At 38.2% G+C, this 14934-nt stretch overlaps 1 protein-coding gene across 1 annotated transcript in view; it reads right to left on the reverse strand.

The window, feature by feature from the left end:
* Nucleotides 1–4214: 4214 nt before the first annotated feature.
* The window catches only part of LOC140145834 (exportin-1-like), a 44617-nt gene continuing 33897 nt past the window's right edge, over nt 4215–14934 (reverse strand). The window contains 9 exon segments of the mRNA XM_072167519.1: nt 4215–7117; nt 7638–7734; nt 8080–8242; nt 10989–11123; nt 11815–12007; nt 12010–12057; nt 12531–12653; nt 13087–13272; nt 14031–14135. Of these exon segments, the coding sequence (XP_072023620.1) occupies nt 6971–7117; nt 7638–7734; nt 8080–8242; nt 10989–11123; nt 11815–12007; nt 12010–12057; nt 12531–12653; nt 13087–13272; nt 14031–14135 (1197 nt within the window). The 3' untranslated portion in view covers nt 4215–6970.

The following is a 14934-nucleotide window of genomic DNA, read 5'->3' on the forward strand; positions in this document are numbered from 1 at the left end:
TTTAATGGCAAATGGCTGGGCAAATCAAGTTGTGGTTTTCATCGCTAAAAGTTAGCTTTAGTCTAGTTGAAAGACTTCTTCAAATCCTGTACTTCAGTAGTCTCATTCACCAAGGCAATATTTTGCAGACAGTTGGAAAAGATGATATTTACCTAAGATTTTTAAAATGGTACTTTCATGGTTACTGCAATGCTTTCATGGTTATGGGACATTAAATAAACACCAAAATAATACCCCAAAATACTGAAATGAGTATTTAAGTGACAGTCAATCTAAATTCCATTCCCAATTTAACACCCCTCGCAAATGAAGAGCTCAAATGCAAAAACTTAGTGACCCGATCTGATTCACTCAAGCCAAAGTTGGAAATTTTGAAAATTGAGTTACTACCATTACTAACTTACTTGCACAGTATCTTACCAATGTTGAATCGCCAGGTCTCTTGAAAACCTAGTTGCAAAGTTACAAACCTTTTATATATCCATTTTCTTATGTTATTTTCCTCCTCACTTTTTGCCTATATCTTGGTTTCCATAAATTGCAGACTTTGTGTTACTTTAAAGCCAGTATTGGGCAATTCCATTTGAAACAGGGCTAGCGCTAACTTGTGCCATGGGGTCATAGGCGCATTCTTTTAGCTTTTGGCGCACAAAATTACAATTTAGAGCTTGCTAAGGGTCATTTTAGAACCCTTCATTTTTATTGTTTTGGATCCATAGATTCACAAAATTTCGAATTTGTAACCCCTTGTTTGAAAACCTAGCGCTACCCCCGACTTAAAATCCACACACCTCCTAAACACCATTTAAAATTCCCACTCCCTGTACGGCAGAAGGGCATGTCTTTCACAGGGATGTATGGATTTCAACTGGAATACACCATTATAGGACACATAAGTACGGTAAAAGCCACAATTTTTCCCTTTTCTAAATTGTTTTCTCTATTTTCCATTTACATTTTAGTAAAATGGATTTTATGATGCATTGTAAGTTACAAGTGGTTTTGCGCATAAAGTTTAGTGAAATGGAAGCTGTCAGCAAATTGACCATGATTATGTGTTATCATTTATCAAATTTCATTTTGAAGTGGTGATTTGTTGAATTTAATAGGTGTTTTTTACGCAATTTCATGATTACTTCCATTTCTACTTCGTACTCCTGATTCTGTGATTTTTGCCCGTTTTCTGTATTCCAGAAAAATTAAAATTATAGCTTTACAGTAAAGTCCAACATATTTATTTTTGTTGCATCTGTAGAATTGCTTTCTTACAATTTCGTTATTTTTACGAAAGACAAAGTCGCACCTTTATGACAAGTTAGTGGCATCATCTCAAAAAGTTTTGGGAGGTAGAGTTTCATTTAGGCCTATATCTTATTTATTTTATCCTGTGGTCCATTTCTCTTAACTTTATCATGTTTATGCAGCTTCGTACGTCTCGAAATCGTTTTAACTTATGACTCATCCATTTCACTCAACTTTCTTATGAATGGCACACTTGCAAGTAATAGGGATTTACTACAGGGACCCTTCATAAATTTACGTCTAGTATTGGGTATTCGTAATTTTACGAATGGTTACTTGAGTTACTACGGGTAAAAAGTTTAGTGAAATGGACCCCAGGTTAGCTCCATTCAATGTACAGCACTGCTTTCAAAGGAGGCCTGAGAGACCGTCTGTCTCCTCAGCATATCAAGATCTCAAAATTATATGAAGTTGCACACATTCTGTTACCATAGTTACTGCTAGTTAGCATATCGAGCTATTCTTGTTGAAATCCATCACGCCCCTAAAGATGACATGACCTTTTATCTTCCCAAAGTGAATTTCAAATGAGATTACCACAGTGAGTGACTCCACTTGAGATCTACATCCCCTGTGAGGGAAAATAAGGCTAAGTCTCCCATAGGGAGTGTGTGGACTACAACTGGAATAGCCCATTGCTATTTGTCTACTTAACCTGATTTGTAAACTATAAATGTACAGCTCTACATTCCAGTTGAAACCCATACACCCCCATGGAAGATGTAACCTTCCACACAGGCAGTGTATATTTCAAATGGAGTTACCCATTCAGCTAACCCCATTTGAAATTCACATTCCCTTTGTGAGATATTAATATCATGTATTCCATACGGAGTGTATGGATTTCAACTAGACTACCCCATTCTACCACTACCTGGGGAATTTCTAGGCCAAGGGTAGTGTATTTTTGAAACAATTCATTTGTACAAGTACCTTGTCTCTACAACTAGAATGTATAAAGGAAGTAGGCAAGTAGCCATTATGATTTGATACAAAATAAGTAGTATCCTGCCCGTCCCCCATCTGGAAAATCCCAGCTACACCACTGGGGGAGTCCCATTAATAAAAAACCAGAAAACATTACATTACATTTTTTACAAATAGTTTTTTAATACCAGTTGCTCTTGAGTAACAAAAAAATATAAATAAACATATGAAGATTTTTGTACATTTTTCTTCTCCCCGATGTGGCAGTAACGTTACTGCCACATCAGAGTGAAAAATGGTGTCGAGATTAGACCCAAAGAGTGTGTAACACTATGGCCAATCTGCCTGCCACATTGGTTTGTCATGACGGAGAACAAAATAGTGTACCTCTGGTATTTATTGCAATTAGCCCCAAATCAAACAACATGTGTCTGTGTCGGCAGGTGCATGAAAATAACATGATATTGTAATAGAAACATAACATACAACTATGCAAGAGGAAAAAAAACCTCTGGAAATACCTGCCTGTGGGATTTGAGCTTCAGATAGTGAGTCCGATGCCCTAATCACTGAGCTACACAGACTGTCTTGGATAAACAGGTCTCAATCTCAGCAGCGTGCGAGATCTAGTAATGCTTACCCACCAGCCTAACTACTGGAGGTACAGTACTTTACCCTCCATGAGCCACACACAAACATGGCAGAGTTGGGACTCTTGGGTCTTTTCTCTTTGGGACATAAAGACAAACTATACATCAACTGCTTTGGACATTATCTTACAACAACAATAACAATACGGCAGGATTGTCACCTTACTTCAACATATTTATCTTACAGATCCTTGAGAGAGACAGCACCATGGGGAGTGGGCATTTGTGGCCACCGTCTTGGCCTTATACTGCCCCATCCGTAGCAAAACAATAATCTTGGCCAATTCTCCTCAACATAATTTTCAGATTATCCCCCCCCCTCATGTATGTATTTCAATTGGAATAGTCCATTCACTTTCTGTGGACATATTTTATTCCCTGGCAACTATGCTAGCAAGAATTCCTGCACTATCATACATATCCAACACCTATTGCAGATAGGACCTTCTTCTTGCGATAACCCCCTGATATGAATGCCATAGACTGAAAAAAAAAAATACACAGCTTTGGATTTTCCCAAGGATCTTAGAAACTTAGTGATATCCTGGCTAAAAAAGAAAATATACAACATGGGCTCATACTTGGCTACCAGTTGCACCTGTGGCTATATACCATAACATGCTCAATTTGAGGCCATTGGCGGATGTGTTGATACTATGCGTATTGTTATAGAGGGCCGTACTACAGGCTGTATGCATTATAATGTCCAAAAGTTATTTTGAACCTAGCTCCCAGAGATCATGTTGGTCAGGTTGAATTTGACTTAGTTAAACTTCTAGATATCCAAAACAGGGCTAGGCAGCTGAGACTCAACCACATGTACAATATTTTCCATTCACAGGGCCCTTCTTATCTTACCCAGTTTTTACCAAAATTTCTGATATTCATTCTCATGCCACTAGGTCAAGCTCTTGGAATTTCCATGTCCCAAGAGTTGGTTCAAATACCAAAAAATCTTTTTTCTACCATGCAACTCTTGATTGGAATAACCTACCTTCGCATATCAAATCCATTCTGGACAAATGTACTTATAAACATGCTATGAAAAAATACCTGGCTAGAGTTGCTATGACCCATGAGTCTGCTGAATTTGTGTAGCTTACTCCTTTAGGTCCCCGCCTTTATTTTATCTTATTGTTTCGCACGCTCCCAGGCATCTTTTTGTTCTTTTGTGGGACCCCATTGGAATTAAGTCTACACAGGAAGCTAGACTTTATGGGTCATCCTGGCAATTCGGCATTTTGGTGTCTTTTTGGTGTGCAGCTTTTCAATGTGTTAATTTTTGTATGTTTCATTGTACAATTTTATGTCGCTTTTTGCCAAATAAATATGAATGAATGAAAGGTAGCCTGGGTCTGAACAGTAACCTCAAATGGTGCATTGTCTAGGCTATAACCCCGAACTGGACATAAATAATGTAATAAGAGGAATATACAAAGATTGGGAGTCAATAAAAAAAAGGTTAACCCCCTGAGCACTACCTGCCGATCTAACATTGCCACCGATTGGTCAATTACATGATATCTTCACTTGAATCACCAATCAAAATGGAGCTTTGAAAATAATTCACCCCAATTTTTTTGTGTGGTGAAATTATTCTAACAATGTTGCCGATTGGTCCAATTGATAATGAAAACTCCTTTTTGTCTAATCAGCAGTTAGTTCTCATTACCATGACAAAAGGATGTACCCGGTAATAATTCTGTGCGTCGTTGTTGGTACAGGTGATTATACAACTGGTAGCTAGGTATGCAGCCCAAATATTCTTGGTCTCTAGCTATAATTGGATTGAAAGAAAGTTATCTTGGTACTCTTGCAGGGCTAACAGTTCCTTGTTTGCTGCCAGAATCCATTTAAATTCGCAATCAAGAAAATGACAAGAATCTTTTGATTCTCCTCCAATTACATAATATCAACAAGAATCTACTTGGATTCTCGCAAATCTACCCAGGAGGATCTGTGTGAGAATCGGTTCCCGCCAAATATCTAGCCCTGACTTGGCCAATGAATGCCCCAAAGCACCATTAACCCTGTGCCACAAATAAGTTATTGTGCGTCTAGTGCAAGGTGCGTGTATGAAATTGTACGCAACTATTTGACCTTTTGCATGTACACCAGGGTTTCTCACAAGTCAAACGGCTGTATTTTGTATGTATATCTTGCTCCAGGCACGCATTCTTGATCACTGTACGACGTACGTACCGTTACGGCTGCAATTATAATGACGATTTTATATCCAATCAATAAAGCAATCAGTTCAACTGCACACCCCACCATATTTGTTATCTTGCTAAATGAAGGCAAGGGCTCTCTTTGAAGCTGAGCAATTTTTCTTAGTGAATCACCTCGATGCTTAGGCTTTTTTTTTCTGTTGGTCCAAACGAGTTTGTTCAGCTTATAATTGGCCAAAAAATATAAAGATTCATATCATCCATGAATTGATACAGAATGGTGTGCATACAGCACTTACCCTAGATGCTCAGTAACAAAAACCAAATAATTTTCGCCAATTATAAGCTGAACTTTAAACCTATGGAAAACCTGTTGCAGCTCTTTACCTCACTTCAAAAGAAATTCAACTTAAAGCTTTCATATCAACTAAGTGGAGCTATTGGGCTATTCCACTTGAAATCCACACCCTCCCTGCAGGACTTGAGCTTAATCTCCCACACAAGGAGATGTACTTCAAATTTAGTTACTTGAATGGGTGACTCCATTTGAAGTCTACATCCCCTGTGTGGACGATTAAGGTAATGTCTTCCACAGGGTGTAAGGATTTCACCTGGAATAGCACATTTGACATACATGTCTACACTAGGAAGCAGAACTTCTTTTACATAGAGTGCACAACTGTCATCACCCTTTATACAAACTAGGAGGGGCTTAATTACTGTTACCGACTATCCGGCCTGAGCAGCCAATCAGTGGCACTATTAAGTGCTGGACACTTTTGTACATTCTGTAAAACAAATAGTTCTTCCTAGTTAGGTGGATATTTTAAGCCTTATCATACTCTCAACTACACTCTGTCCAATACGATGCACAGCAAACAAAATTCATCCTTTTTGGCATATAGCAGCTACAATTGTGCAAATGAAGGCATTCCAGGTACACATTGCCCTGCTGATAACGTACATTGTATAAGGCCCTTCGCACTTAATTATTAGTTTCCTGTTTACCGCCCGCATCCAAAATTGAAAATCTCAAAATAATTAATTATTTTATTTTTATTTCTAATTTTCTCCTTTAAATTAACTTTCAACTACATCAACTTGCCATTTTCTGACTTTAATAATATCAACAATAATGATGAATAAACAAAGAGTACAACTCTACCTTGACTTATTTATAAAATCAAATATTGTTGTGAAATAATTAAATGCCCGCCCTAGTCAAAATGAGTTGAAGGTTGCTTGTAATAGTTCAAACTAAATAAAGAAAATAAAAGATAATTAATAATTAATAATTAAAAGTCACCTCGTCCCTTTTTCAAAATCTTTAACAGGAAACTAATAATCAAGTGCGAAGGGCCTAAAGGAGAGTGATGAACTTAAACAGCATTGGGCTATTCCAGTTAAAATCCAGACACCCCCTATGGAAGACATCATCACATGACCTTTTTCTTCCACACAGGGCATGAAAGATTTCAAATGGAATCACCCATTCAGATAACTCCTTTTGAAATTCACACTCCCTGTGTAGATGATTTAAGGTCATGTCTTCCATAGAGGGTGTATGGATTTAATCTGGAAAACCCATTGAGATGTTTCCAAGCCAAAGCTTGTACTAATGTGCTTTCGAACCACTGTATGCACCCTTGCTCAAGTTACACGAGCAGCCCTTTTCACCCATGTCTGAAGAGAGAGATAAATGCATCCATGTTGTCGAAAGACAACTCAAGTTCTATACAATGTTGAATACCTCCATACTTCAAGCAGGCATGCCCTGTTCTCAAATCCACTGATTGTCCCGAAATTGGGACGAATTGAACGCCCTCTCGCTTGCAATCGCCTCAAAACTTGTAGCAATAATTCAGATCTGATACAGATCTGTTAATGACAGTAAATTGTTTCTTCAGTGGAGGAAGGAGATTAATCCTGCATTTCTTCTGGCATGTCGTGAGGGTTGATTATACCCGGTACCGACATCTGCACTTTTCGCTTCTCGTCGTGAGCAAGTTTGAGGGCTGTCTCTCGTTCCTCTAAGAAAAGATCGCTGGAGTCATCGCCTGCGATTTCCTGTATTTCAAAAAGACAGAGAGCGTGTAAGTTATCGTATTTGCTCTTAACATGTAAAATAGAAAATTTCTTTCACTCATGTTGCAAAATTTCTAGAAATATTTTCAATTACACACCCCCCACATACATGCGTGTGTCTTGCATTACTTCTGAGGACTCCAACATAACAACACAAAATACACAATGAAGACCTCTGCTTAACGAGGACCTAAACAAGCACCCTCGCTACGTACATCCTCATAAAACTGTGAAAAATTATGATCTTATACCATACTGTGCCCTCTATTCACATCTTCGAAGCGTTTTAAACGGTTTAACACTTGTAAGTTCTTTTTCAGGTCATCGCAAATATAAGCACTGGGGAAGGTGCACTTAGAGTCTGTGTTCACAAACAGAACAGACTACAAAAGTGATTGTGACATGATTTGTACCCTCCTCTTGTATTAATCCTCGATGTGTATAGTGTGCTTGTCAGTTGGACTCCCCATTACCTCATTTGCCTGACAAGCCCCTTACGTACCTTTATTTGCACCAGGAAGTCCCTCAGATGTTCTTTGAATGCAGGAATGTCTTGGTTCAAACTGAATAGTCCCGTTACAAAAACCCGGATCTGGGCACTAAGGGATAAAAACAAAACGACAGGAAAATGGTTAATGGAAGGGCATTAATTCGATTAACAAACAGATGTATATAATATGATCAGCACGTAATAGGCAAGAATCATTCAGTTTTTTTATACTGCGTCAATAATGTGCCAACTTACTTATTTGATTTGAGGTAGCTTTCATAGATTGCGTAATGTTTTGAACTTGTTTTTCAGAGTTCATGTTGGATGGCGGAAGGAATATACATTCAGGAATGAATTTTGAAACTATTCTTAAGCTTTCCATTATATAAACATGAAATTTATTATAAATTTTGTAATTTTTTACATAATACTTCGCAATAATTCAGGAACTTACTCTTGCAGATGCGAGAAAGCTGCTTTGAGAAGACTAGCTGTGAATTCTTTGATGTAGAGGTCATTTGTTTTCTCGCTTTGGCTTGCACCTAGATGCACTGTGATTTTACTGCTCTCAATTATGCTAAACATGTATGCCAGGATACTTGCATGCATCGTCAAACCTGTATGACAAAATAAAACAGATATGCAAATTAGGTCATTAATATTCATATACATAGAACACTATACAGCACAAGAGGTGATCATACTCTATCACCCTATCAAGTTAGAAGTTCATTGGTTATTGCATGTTATTGTTGGTAACAGGCACATAAACTCATTAATATTCATACATGCGAATAACTTGATACAAATCCATACAGCACTAGAGCTGTTCATACTCTTATCGTCCTATCAAGTTAGAAGTTCATTGGTTATTGTGTGTTGTGTGAAAGCTGCAGTCAAAAGAATTTCAGGTAAAGTAGGCAAATAAGCTCATAAATATGCAAATTAACTTGATAGATATCCATACAGCACAAGAGGTGATCATACTCTATTATCCTACCAAGTAAGAAGTTCATCAAATATTGTGAGTAGGTTGCAGAGTGCATTAACAAAATTAAATACAGGCACAATATACAAAATAAATCCATTAATAGTTGTCATCATGCAAATAACTAAATAATAAATACAAAACAATACAGCACAAGAGATAATCATACTCTATCATCCTACAAGGTAGAAGTTAATCAGTGGCAGAGTGAATTATTGGAATTTCAGGCACAATATGCAAATTAAGCTCATTACTATTCATAAATATGCAAATAACCCAAAATATCATGATGGCTATTCATAACTACTACTTTGGCTTACTTTTCCCATTCATTTTTTCCAAGCGATTCTCAATGTTGTTTTTGCTTCACTGCAGCACCCGGGTACCATTAGTGGCCACCATTATATACTGAAGCACCATCCCACACCAAAATTGAGCTGTGTGATGTGCCGTGATATGGGAGAAATCCCAAAAAATGATGGGTCCATTGATAAAATCACAAACTGGGAGCCACTGTGTTTTGAAATGAGGTTGAGAGCTACAGAATGCTCTTTTGATCTCCTCAAGAACAGCTTTGCAAGAGCTGTATGGACCCATGGCCATTAACTTGAGTTAGTAAGTCATGGCACATGCAACTTACTACGAGGAGCTGTAGAGGAGCCAACGCTCTTACTCCCCTCGAAAGAGAGTGCCTGCTCCAACCACTTCCCGAGTAAACCTACAGAATCTGTTAATGAATAACACAGCAGACATGTTTTGCCAGGGTGTGTATTTGGAGCACGGTACGGGATGACTTATAATTATACACAAAAAAATCCGCCATTTTAGTCCACGGTTAAGCGATGAAAACATCATACACACGTCCTCGGTTAGATAGCAAAACACGATGTCCACGTTTGGAGGCGAACACAGACAGGGGTGTGTGTGAGTGTGGTGTGATGGGGTGAGTGTGGAGATAAGATTTTATAATTATGTGCAATATAATTCTGAATATTATATGTTTTTCTTATGTTTATTTCTTGTAATATGTATTTTAATAACTTTTATGTGTAATAATAGTAAATAATTTTTGATGTTTTAATATTGTAAAAAGTGACGCAATTTGGCTATTTGCCACGATGTTATTTTCAATAAATATGAAATGTTAAATGTTAAAATGGTATCAGCGTTAGAAATTTTGTTGTCCGTTGCCGGGACAACTAAAAAGTCGCCGGACAACCAAAAATACTGATTCGATATTTAAATCTACCCACGAGTCCCATTTGTAGGCCCACGGAGAACCAAAAACTTAACCAGAAATTGTACTCTGGTTGTCCGTGGGACAACCATTTATTTTTCCTAAATTCGAACACTGCTTATAATGTGTACCAAAGAAGATATCACCACAATGCATCATGCTTTTGCAAAACGCACTAAAACTGGTTCCTGATGCATGCAAATTCCCAGATAACATATACGCAAAGGAGGGCTTTATGACAGCAATATCACTGGGGCTCTTAGGTTTAATCAGAGCCAATCATAACCCCACTTCTGTGTTTACCCTGCATGCAGGTTGTACAACCTGGTGAAAAGTGGAAATTTTCGAGCTACATTAATTTTTACGCTTTTTAATATTTCAAGCAGCTGTACTGCAAAAATGAGTGTATATATTCGATTTTTCCAAGCAAGGAGTTTTAAAAGCAAGCGAAACTGTTCAAAACTGGCAGCTTGCAAAAAAATTTATCGCACTAAAATTCCACTTTTACAGTACTGCATTTTGACTTGGGAATGGGCTAATCCAGTTGAAATCCATACACCCTCTCCAAAAGACACAATCTTAATCTCCCACACAAGGGGTATTGATTTCAAATGGAGTCACCCATTCAGGTAAACCCATTTGAAATTCACACTCCCTATGTGGAAGATTAAGGTTGTGTCTTCCATAAGGGGGTGTATGCAAGAGTGAAAATAAGATCTTTTCTACCAGCAGGACTCAGTTTGGGAAAAATAAGTCCTGGTTTACCTAAATTTAGTCTAGAGCTCACTTTGATTTTGGTAACAGAATTTAAACCAAATAGTGTAATATCCAATGGCCCAATCTAATAGTCTACTCTCAACAATAATAGCTCAATTTCTGACATCACATGGTAGAGAAACCCCATTCTGGTTCCCCATTTATTGGGGATTTTAATATGTATGGACTATGGACTGTATGGTTATGGAGCCTTATGGAGGCTACGGTTCAGTACAAAAAATGTAGCCTGGTGTGGTCATTTTTAAGGTCGATGGGCTACAGTAGGCAACTAATGGGCCTGAAACAAGGCCTGTAGCATGTTTATTTTCACCCTTGGGTGTATGGATTTCATCTGGAATAGCCCAATGGAAGCACTCCTTACCTGCTGTATGTGATGTGTCTGTGACCACAGAGAGAACATGTTGTAAGATATCGGTGTAATAGGTTTGGTAGAAGCTCTGTGCTGCATTGTTTTCTTGCCATACGTTTTGTAGCCAGCCGTAAAGTATTGCAAGACCTGCAAGAAAAAAGATGGGCATTAGTGTCAAGAAAATGTAACAAGATATCTACAAATTACAGGTAAAACATTCCCAACATCTGCTCAAATGAAGGGAGCTGCGTGACACACTGGTTAAGGCGGTCCCGGGTTCAAATCTCAACATGCATGGCTTGGGTCGAGGAGTGGTTTGGCTTTGGGGGTGGTGCGGTTTGGGCATGAGGTGCCAATGGATTCCCCACTCCACTGAAAGGGAGAAATGAGGGAATGTTGATATATAATTGGATTGTTTGAACCCAATACACAAATCTTTTGGTCAAGCTATGAGCTTTAAAATATTGGACATGATGTGGTTGAGCCTCAATATTTTGGGTGAAAAAACATAAAATTTTATCATTATTATGTTTTAATGAATCCAAGTGTGTGAATATATCCGAAACATAATAATGACAAAATTGGATGGTTTCCAATATTTTAAAACTCATAGCTCACCAATAAATATGGGCTTAATTGATCCAATTTTATATCATTATTATGTTTTCAGAATCTTTCCTTGGTGTCAAAAATGTGGTTATTGGTCAAAAAATGTTCTTTTGGTCACATGTGGTTTTGGGTCAGAACTGTGATTTTGGGTCCAAAAAAAAAGTAGGGTTGGGACAGTCTGAAAACAATACATTTTGCTGGATTCCGCAGAGATAGGCTTGTGACTCACCTGTGTCAGCTACATTTCTCATTGTATGTTTCACCGCCCAGATGATAGAATCTAGCACAAGTTTAAACTGCCTGGGAGGAATATTGAGAAGTGCTGTGAAGCAGTGACTGTTAACAGCTTGTAATAAGAGGAAAAAGTTGGTCCTGTGTTCAGGAAACTCTTCAAAGTTCTTGTTGATCATTTCTAATGTACACTTTCGAATACAGCATCAAATATCTTTGGAATTTCTGATGTGATGTGGCCCTGTAGGTGAGGAAAGATGAGGTTATTATTAAAATAAAACAATGAAGATCACCTCACTTCTACTATCTGTGATATTGGTCATTAAAAAAAAAAAAGCTATAATCTTAGCAATATGATTGGCTTGTTGATGCAATATGATTGCATTATTGACGCTCTCATGCACTACCAAACCATTTCTCAGGTACTGTCTTTTAAGAGGAACCGAGTGATTTATACAGCTCCTCGTAATATTAATTCACTAACTCTTGAATTTTCTCAGACATCATTCTCTTAGGCGAGCTGACGTCACACAAGAGGGAAAAGGTTTGTAAAACCAGTGTGCTCACATCAGTTTCTATTCATCAAACTGGTTGCCATGAGCGGTTGCGCGCGCTTGTGCAAAGGGGCCGGGGACAAAGAGGAATAATGTTCCTGGATGTCCAACCATCCTCATTTTTTAATGTAATCTAAAAACAGAAAACAATCTTTCTTACCTCTAGTTTGTTGACAATGGTTGCCATGGTACTGAGTACTTCAGGTTCTCGTGCCCCCGGGACGTTACCTTTGTAGTCCATCAAGACGGCCTCTAGCAGAGGCGGGATGAAGTTATCGCACACCTGATAACAAAGAAAACATCCATAAATTATGTGTTAAATGAACACTTAAAACGCAACACGAAGACAATTTGGTAGCCAGCGTAAAATTTAAATTCTTCAGAAGCGAATTATACAACTATCGGTTCTGCCAGGGCACCAATGAAACTAGTTCTTTAGAGAACAATAATTTGGCTGGTAGTGCCCTTACATTAAAATTAAGTATTTTTTTGGCCAAACTGGAACATGCGCGTTGCATCCATGTAGTGTACTAAGCGTGTACGCAATGCAAGGCACGAGTATGCTCTCTTCTGTACCGCGCTATATTCGCATGTTTATCGCGGAGCCACTAGTGTTTCAGTTTGGTCAAGAAATACTAAATTTTACTGTAGGTTAAAACATGACCAGCAGCTTTTGTGCAAAAATAGCCATAGAAGCAACCTCACTGACCACTTACCATATTTGCATCCGTTGACCGGCTCACCCACCCTGAGATGAGTTTGAGCGTTTCTTTCTTGACCGTTCTCATGCTGCAGATGACCGGTTGTTTTGTGACGCCTTCCCCGCTGTTTGTGATGGCTCCTGAGATGTTCTCACTCATACACTTGTACACATGTAACATGTCCAGGTAGATCCTACCGAGCTGAAAATCACAATGCCAATTCCACAATTAACATTTATCGACTCAATGCTGCGCATGATGCTAGCCAGAAAAAGTTTCGAGATATTTTCTCAAAATATCAAGAGTTATCTTTTAGACCACTGACCCAATACTAGGCTTGTTTGTACTCATTTTAATGCATTTTCAATGCTGATTCCAAATTTACATTTCTGGAATTAAAACTAAATTTGACACTTGTCGTCTGCAGTCGACACCTGCATGGAGAGGGTTAAGGTCATTTTCATGCACGATATTGCCAATTACGTGGGTGTAAGTTTAGAATTCACTGACAGTAACAAAAACCAAATTCTGGCCTATTAAGAGTGATCATAGTATAACAGAGCTGCCAACCTGTTTTATTTTTCACAAAATCATTTTGATAACATCATCTGACATTCATACAACTACTGCAATATCACCAAAAGCTGTATCCAACAGGTTCACAGCCCTGCGAGAGGCTGTGTCACTATTCAACTAAAAACATTGAATTTCTTGTGTTGTGTGAAAGACAATGTGCATCAGAGGTTCCTTGGAGTATCCACACTGCTGGTTCAGAGTTGGATCTAGAATGACATCATTTGCACATTGGAGCAACTTTTAAAATATATTGTAGGCTAGTTAATGTCAAATAACTGAATATGCCATTTATATCGAAGAGATTCTAACCCAACGTGATCCTGTTATTTTCTTTTACAGTACTTGATTTGAAAATAACTGCTTGCACTGATTGACAAGCTTACCTGTATGACGAATGGATGACCGACGGCCTTGCAAGCCCGGACATTGGTCTTGAGAATACTGCCTAGCTGTTTCACATGTTCATGGTCTTGGAGAGCTTCCACATTCTGAAAACAAGAAATAACAATGTCAATACACCATAACTTCACATACCAAAAGAAAAAACAAGTAACGTCAACATAATACAGGGCAAAGGCGACGAAAAACCCCAAACACTGTTCACTGGTCAACTTTTTTTCCCCTTTTCAGGGAAGAAGGTTAATGTCCCCCCTCCAAATCACTGAAAGCTTGAAAAATCCGAGAATACAATAACAAACATATTTTGAACATTTTCTGACTTTTTCACAAAGCAATTGGGATTTATTTTTGTCACTCAAGTGATTGATTTATTGTTCTTCATTGTTCTTTCAATTGATCTTTTCGGTAAGCTCACAATTCCTTGTGGTTAGACCCCGGATATAGTTATCTGACGTCACGTCGATGCGCACATGGTTTAGTGAACACTGCTACTGCGCATTGCAAGTCGGTGTGACGTCAAATGACAATATCAGGGGTACTAACACAAGGAATTATGGGATTTACCGAAAAGATCAATTGTTCATGGTCTTGGAGAGCTTCCACATTCTGAAAACAAGAAAATAACAATATCAATACACCATAACTTCACATACCAAAAGAAAAACAAGCACTCTTAATATAATACAGGAGACGAAAAAAACAACCACCAAACACTATTCTACGGACAGTTAAATAAGCAGACACACTTAATTGGCCTTTTTGGTAAATCCTATAAGCCAATGCATTTGACCTCTGATGTTGTCACGCCAATGTGCACATCAGTATAACGTCAAATGAAAACATCAGGGGTCCACCTGCAAAGTCTTATGAGATTTACTGAACAGGTGA

The sequence above is a fragment of the Amphiura filiformis genome, chromosome 2, assembly GCF_039555335.1.
Source record: "Amphiura filiformis chromosome 2, Afil_fr2py, whole genome shotgun sequence".
In the NCBI taxonomy this organism is placed as follows: Eukaryota; Metazoa; Echinodermata; class Ophiuroidea; order Amphilepidida; family Amphiuridae; genus Amphiura; species Amphiura filiformis.